This window comes from Paralichthys olivaceus, chromosome 21 (genome assembly GCF_024713975.1).
Source record: "Paralichthys olivaceus isolate ysfri-2021 chromosome 21, ASM2471397v2, whole genome shotgun sequence".
NCBI lineage: Eukaryota > Metazoa > Chordata > Actinopteri > Pleuronectiformes > Paralichthyidae > Paralichthys > Paralichthys olivaceus.
The window spans coordinates 3,117,533-3,124,900 of record NC_091113.1 but is presented as its reverse complement, the minus strand read 5'-3'; the positions used below and the strand labels follow the sequence as shown (position 1 = coordinate 3,124,900).

The 7,368-nt window shown below is 41.8% G+C and overlaps 1 protein-coding gene across 1 annotated transcript; it reads left to right on the top strand.

Annotated features, from left to right (window-relative positions):
* Positions 1 to 983: 983 nt before the first annotated feature.
* LOC109641406 (rap1 GTPase-GDP dissociation stimulator 1) lies at positions 984 to 6,441 on the top strand. The gene is made up of 5 exons (XM_020105856.2): positions 984 to 1,349; positions 2,504 to 2,611; positions 3,305 to 3,427; positions 3,530 to 3,655; positions 4,042 to 6,441. The coding sequence occupies exons 1-5, from the start codon at positions 1,256 to 1,258 to the stop codon at positions 4,512 to 4,514; spliced, it is 924 nt and encodes a 307-aa protein (XP_019961415.2). The 5' UTR covers positions 984 to 1,255; the 3' UTR covers positions 4,515 to 6,441.
* Positions 6,442 to 7,368: the final 927 nt, after the last annotated feature.

Here is a 7,368-nt window from a genome sequence, read left to right as displayed (position 1 = left end):
CTTTGTGAATCTGTTATTGTGAGAAAAAGATGTCACAGGGGATAGAATGAGCTCGGTTTGAATTTGTTGTTCACCAACAAAATAAGAGAGAATCATATAATTTTATAATTTAAAAATCAAACCTCATTTTACTAGAGCCCGACTGATATGAGCCTAACTTGGATATATATTAACATTAGTTAAAGTTGTTTATATTTGGTTGTATTTATGTTTTCTTTTTATTTATGGTTATTTATAATAAAGTTTATGGTTAAGTTACAAACTATCAAGCCTCAAATACATTTCTTCATTTTAAGGATTAGATCTTTGGAATCATTGAAATTTTTTTAAATATGTTTGCTTATCAGAGATTTTTCAAAAATCCTTATCGGTCGGGCTCTTCTGTTTATTAAAACCATGATGTTTTCACACCATCGTTACTTTTAAACAATTATCAGAAACCTTCCAGGTCACAGATCTGCTGGGGCACAATCTTTCTTTTTCTCTAATCAAAACTCAACAGGTTGCTGTTTGTGTTTTAACACCTCCATCTTGTGGGCACTTCGGGGAACACCACATTAACTGAACGTGTCTAGAAAGCTCTATATAAACTAAATCCATCAGTTAATCTGAGCCGTGATGCAGGTGACAACCGCTGCTGAGACCAGTCGACGTTTCCCAATGAAACAAAAAAATACAGCTGCTGATAAATATTTTCTTCTTTACTTCCAGTTCAAGTAATATTGTTTATGTTTTTCTCTGGTGAGAAGACAAACAAGAAAACCTTTTTTTTTTTAAATCCTGTTCCTGGATTGTTTAAGAGAGAAAATTTCCAGTGTGTGTTGTTTTGGCTGAAAGGCATTGTTTGAGATTTTTAGGTATGAACGCAGCAGAGTCAGCTAAGTGCTAATACCTTCACTGCACACACACACACACACACACACACACAGGGTGGGGGTGTGTGTGCTATAAGTCCTTCAGCAGCTTTACTGAGGATTTTCTCCGTATTAACCCTGAGAACCAGCTGGAATAAGGAAGGCAGTCGTGTAGAATAAAAACAAATACTTGTGTTTATTATTAACATTACTTATACCAGTGTGGGTGAGGTGAGACTCAGAGAAGGCTGAAGTGGGATTTTTCAAGCTGATGCCTGAAAGAAAAATCCCCAAAGAGCAAATCAGCAGAAAGAAAAACGAGGATGCATGAAGATGTGTTTTGCGTGAAGATGTCGACCTGAGAAAGTTTCAGCTGCACGGAGACGACAGAGCGGAGCAGGATGGGACACACCAACATGCCTCTCAACTACAGCTGCACTCGTCCACAGACGGACAAATGCAGATCCAGTGGACTGCAGCCTTACAGCTGCAACGGTGAGTTCAACACCGCCATGACTGTATCCTGGTCATCAGATCATGTGACAAGTAACTTTTACTCAGTCACTTGTTCATCACACAGTTTTGTAGGTGCAATGTTTCCTTTGATTTCCGTGAATCCTTAATGAGCAAATTTGCAATGTTTCGCAGGGAATTCTCTAATGTTTGCTGTGTTGAAGTATTAGTTTCTTTAATATGTTTCACCATCCACACAGTCGTCGTGTATTAATTTCTGTAGTTCTGCAGAACTGGTACGATTCCCATCAGCCCGATTAGGAACACATCAACATATTAGCATTGTCACTGACAGAGCTTAAGCACGTTGGCAGAGCACCGCTGTGAGTACATCCTCACACAGCTGCTGGCGTGTCTGCAGCGCTATAAACTGGTTTTCTTTTGCACCACAAACACTAACAAACCGTCAGGAACCGCTCGGGTCTAATCCAGAGAGAGGAGACGCCACATCTGGATGTTTCTACAAGAAGCAACGCAGTGCGTCTGAGTTCACTTTGTCTAATTATTCTCTATACTCAGTTGGTATTTTGTCCTACTGAAAATGTAGAGCAAGTCTTGATTCTAATGGAGAAAGTGCATGAAAGCATCCAAACTTGATAAGAACAAGAGGTTGGACAGAAGCGACGAAAACTGGGAGACAAGAAATGTCTTCAAATTACGTCCCAGAGTGGAAGCAACAGCTGGTGTATGGACATTACTGTGAATAAAGATGGATGACATGGCTCCACTTCCTCCTACTATCCAGAAATAAAGCCAAAATATCTCAGATTCGAACGCTGCCGTCTTTGGGGCCAGAGTCTGTGCTTGACCAATTGCGCACAATGTTTTACCCATATTTCTATAGCATCAAATAACTACTTAAAATCAAACTTATCAGAAAAAATTACTTTGAATTTTTAGTCCATGTCCCATCCACTAACAGGAAGGATATGACCTGTACTGCGACCAGCCACCAGGGGGCTGCTGAGCTTGGCTTCTCTTGTCGTCCATCTTCACATCCAGTGTTTTCATGTGGTGCGATCTCACTCAGCTGTAATGACTTCCACATGTCGTATGCCCGTGCAGCTTTGATGCCTTTGACTCATGTTCTGACCTTTAAAACGTCTCCGTTTATCTCATTTCTTATCTCGGCACAGACAACCTGAACAACGCGTTGGGTTCCATCAGAGTCCTTGGTCTGGAGCTGATTGAGCATGAACTGAAACCACATCTGAACACGGTGCTGACCAACATTAAGGAGGGACGTGAGTTCATTTACACCGATCTTCATTCTAACAGAAATGTATTATCAGTGAAAAGATCCTTCAGGCCTCAGTGGTGACACAACGTTCGATATATACAGTATATATTTATCCCAACCTGTCACAGGCTCTGAGCTATAACGAGGAGTTCTCAGGGTTATTTTTTGTGTCACAACAAACTGTACACAGCTCTGCCGCCGCATGCAATTTACATATTTATGTGTTTCCACACCGGAGCACCTTAAGACATCGTGCCTCCCACTCCTGGTGGTAGCAGCTGTATCATGGCTGCTCGTTCTGAATGATGAAACGTGCAGAAAACCCACAGCGGAGGGGAGCGGGGGTGGGGGGGGGCAGGGGAGTTGAGGGGCTGTGAAGGGATCAGGTGGGTGACAGTTGTAAGTCCGCGGCAGACGTTAAGCTGTATTTGTGTCTCCCAGCAAAAGAGCATCAGGGAGATAGAGGCAGACGAGGTAAACACAGGTCACACTCGTCAAAGAGAGGAAAGACGGAAAACACTTAAAGTTTAAATCCAGTTTGATTAAAGCGACCAATCATTCAGAAAACTAACACTTGTTTTATGTAGTTTCTTCTTTGAAGCCAAGTTTTCCTGTGGATTTGGGCTCACGAGGTTGCTTGTAGCAGGTCGTGGTTCTTGTTAACTTACGCGCTGCGTCTAACTCCACTTGTGTCCAGAGAAGGGCGCTGCTGAGCAGGTCGTGGTCAGCGGGATTCTTCCAATCCTGGCGCTGTCTCTGAGGAGCAGAGGGCCCCTCACGCTGCTGACGGCAAAACTAGTGGCTGAACTCGCCAAGGAATGTAAGTTCTTTCTCCAGATACGTGTATACACATAGTTTTTATACTTTTGAATAAACTCCCAATTGATTCATGTTTCGTAAGTTTCATTTTGTTTCCCTCCAGCTGTGGTTCGTAAAGGTTTTGGCGACGCGGGCTTGGTTACGGCTCTGCTGTCGGTGTTGACCAGCTCAGACCAGGAACTGCTCCTTCACGCTGTGAGGGCCATCGCACGCATGTCGTACGACAGCTGTAAGTGAAGGAAACCAGTGACGAATAGCATCGTACAACAACGACGCTAGCAGTAGGCACGTTGTAGTTACAGCCCCGGCATAGGTCATGAACCCTGCTTCCTCCATGTTAGCAGATAGAGCATGTACCAAACTAAAATGGATCACTGTTACAAAGACTCAAATAATCAAGATGGCAGCTTCCGTATCCGGGATATTTTGGCTTCATTTCTGGATAGTGGGAGGAAGTGGAGACATGTCGTCCTTCTTTATCTATGAAACAAACAGCTCTTGGCCTTGGCATCATTTGTTCTCTTCCGGTTCATGTGCAGCAACGTTTATCAAATATAAAAAATAAATATAACACACTCTGAAGGATTATTCTCTCTCTTCCTGTGTCTTCTTCAGCGAAGCAGCAGGAACTGTTATTGCGTCGAGGTGCGGTGCCTCGTCTCGTCGCCATCCTTCTTCGTTTTCCCGAAAAGGAGACTCTGGAGGAAGTTTGCCTTCAGGCCCTGTGTAGCGTCAGTGGCATGGGGGTGGCGGAGGAGGCCGGGATGGTCTGGGAGAGGGGTGCGTCTGTGAGGCCCGAGGAGTCTGTGTTTCACGGCGTCTCTCCTCACACCTGTGGTTTTGCTTCTTCTGTGATTCTTGTGCGAGCGTCTCGATGGGCTCCGGGTCAATACGCGGTCAACATCGAGGTCTTCCAGCGCTGCTCCTCCTCTTTCTGGAGCCTTCATGGGAACAAGCGGACTGCTCGCTGGTTCCCCTTCTCCAGTTTGGGGAGTTGTTCAAATCTCTCCAGCATGATCAAGTTCCCAGGGAGGAATGTTCCTCAAACAAAAAGTCTAAAGACTCGCATGTTCCACACTTTTCTCTGACGGAGGAAATTATGAAAATGTTGTGGCTTGACTGAACTGATATATATATATATTTTTTCTTGTTATTGTCATTATTCCCTGGCTCAGTTTGTAAGTATAATAGTTAACCTTTCCACCACCTGCTTCCAGTAATACAGCGGCAGTTCATTTAACTGATTCAGCTCTTATAGGAGACGATGATGTTCTGTTTGGTTTCTGTGAAATAATTAAATCAGAGATTTAGACAGAAAAAGCACAAAAAAAATTTAAATAATAATCTGCACCTTAAAATGAAAAAGCGCTTGAAAAACTGAATTTATATTCTCAGCAGCAATTTTGATCGATTAATGCTCTTTATGATCTTTTTTATTATCGAACCTTAAATAAAGTAATGTTAAAATGTCTGAACAGCAGATAAACTTTTAGATAAATGTTTTAATATCGTAATATTGCTGGTATCAGGGGTAACTTTTCACACAATGTTTGCACACAAGTAACATGCACTAAATGATATCTAGTACTAGACATACCAGAGTATATAGGATTGTTGGTATTTACAAATAATTTATTAGGTGTAGATTATTTGAGATCAGATATTTTTTATATTTTTTACGGACAAGAATCAAACCAACAATAAACACTTACTGTGTATGTGGTGTTACCTTTTGTAAATGGTTTGTGTTTATTTTTCGTTTTTCCTGATTGTTTTTTTTTTTTACCCTGCTTCGCTCTGTAATTTCATTCAAATGGGTTTTAGACTCCAGGGGAATAAATTACTGTGGAAGTTGTGAGATCTCAGACAGAAGGAAACCCAGCGAGGACACAGGCTAATGGCTCCTGTCTAGAGTTTGAGAAGATCTTTTTAAATGCAGCCATGATGTCAAGTCAAGTCGTCCACTAAAGAATATGCACAAACATCCTCAACTGACTCTTCTTCTCTCTCACTGATTCAGTGATCTGTGACAGCTGGATTACTCCAGGCAACCACTGGATGGCGAGCGTGTGCTTTGTGGAAACCATTGCACAGTGTCAAAATGAAAGAAATGGAAGTTTGTGACTTTTCACATGTGCCCGAACACATGGACTGAATCTAATAAAAGACCAACAGTGGAAATTCTCTGACATTTACATTGATTTAATTGGTTTGCTTCCCCCCGCTGATATGAAAGCTGTTTGTGGTCGTGTCTGAGTTAAATTGAACGCCTGCCCTTTGATTGTAAATCTGGTAAATAGAAAATGCCAACACAAAGACACAGTTGCATCCCTCTTCGTCTAATTATCTCTCTTATTGGTTCCATCCTGCTCCAGGCGTCCAAACGTGGGGGCACGTCCTCTGATCAATCCAAACCTTATTACTCGGGGAGACACTTAAATATTTCATGTGACAGAGATGAGACGTTAGAATTATTTACAGGTGGACAAGAGGTGCACACAAACTTATTCTGACTGACCAGACTGTCCTCTGGTGGAAATCTGGTTCACTCCAAAAACATTCTGCCAGCTGACGGTGCAGTGAGACTAAGATACGATTCCGTGATAATGAGATGGAAATGCTTCTTTTCTTATAAAACAATACAAAGCCTAACAGACTGCACAGAGTGGGAGTTTATCCCCAGGTTGTGCTTCATGAATCATAACCAGCGATCTGGGAAAAATCCAGAGGGTCTGAAGGCTTTGCTGAAAAAACTAAAATATTCTGTCTGTTACATGATTTGAAAAATCATTTTTAACCTCTTGACCCCCGACTTTCCCGCTGTCTGCTGATCCAAACAATTTGTGTCTATTTTCTGGGCTGTGACCTTGGATTCAGCTTCGAGCTCATTCAGCTGTTAAAGAAAAGATGTTTTCATCAAAGCAAATAGTTCAATTATTATCTGAGGGATCAATGTAAATGTGGAAAAATGTCCAAACATACAAACGAAGATTAAAACACAACCTCTTGATGACATTTACTGATTTCTTGGATTCTTTTATAATTTTTTCTTTCAAATTCATTTTCATTCATGAATTATTCTTGATTTCTCAGAGACTTTTATCTATTTCATATTGAACATGTCAGAGCTGCAAATGTAAAAGGATAATAAAAAAAATAGCATTTATGATTAACTAACACCAAACATAGTGTTATTTTTCATTGTCTTGAACTTTGCAGAAACACGTGATGCTCCAGACACGTTAAGAGTTAAATCGATAGCACCCTTCCACGGTGCAGGGAGAGGACGTATATTACTTTTAATATCCGACTCATTAATAATGCATGACGAACTTTGCATTATATGCCCTGAAACTCAGATAACACGGCTGAGGACTGTTTTATTGCTTGTCTTTGCAAATGAGTCATTTAGACTTTAATCCTCTTGTTGTTTCCTGCAGAAACAAGTGCATGTAATTGCATTAGGATTTCACGGTGCTGAGATTCTAATTGCTGCTTTCGTCATTTCTTCACTGTGGCCTCAGTTATTCTTACCCTGTAGCATCCTTCAGCGGTAGGCAACAGTCACCCACCGTGTTGACTCTCTCTCTCCCTCACACATACACTCTCACACACACACATACACACACTCACAAGATGCAGGAGTGTGTGTGTTTTCCCTCTGGACAGTGAATGCATTCACTTTGATTGCTCTGGGTTTGGTTCTTGTCTTTAGAATAAAACAGGTTTGATTGTCGAGCAGATAACGCACACACCCTGATCCTCTCCGCAGAAACCTCGTGACAGGTCGATGACAACTCTCATCAGCAGAGACCCCGGATTAGCTTGAACCAATCAATTCTTCTGTCAAGTGCGAGTGAGTTTTTTCGGACAGCTCCTCTCAATTGTGCCGTTCGACCTCAGAGAAGAGACCTGACGCCTGGAAATGTGTCACTAGCAGCT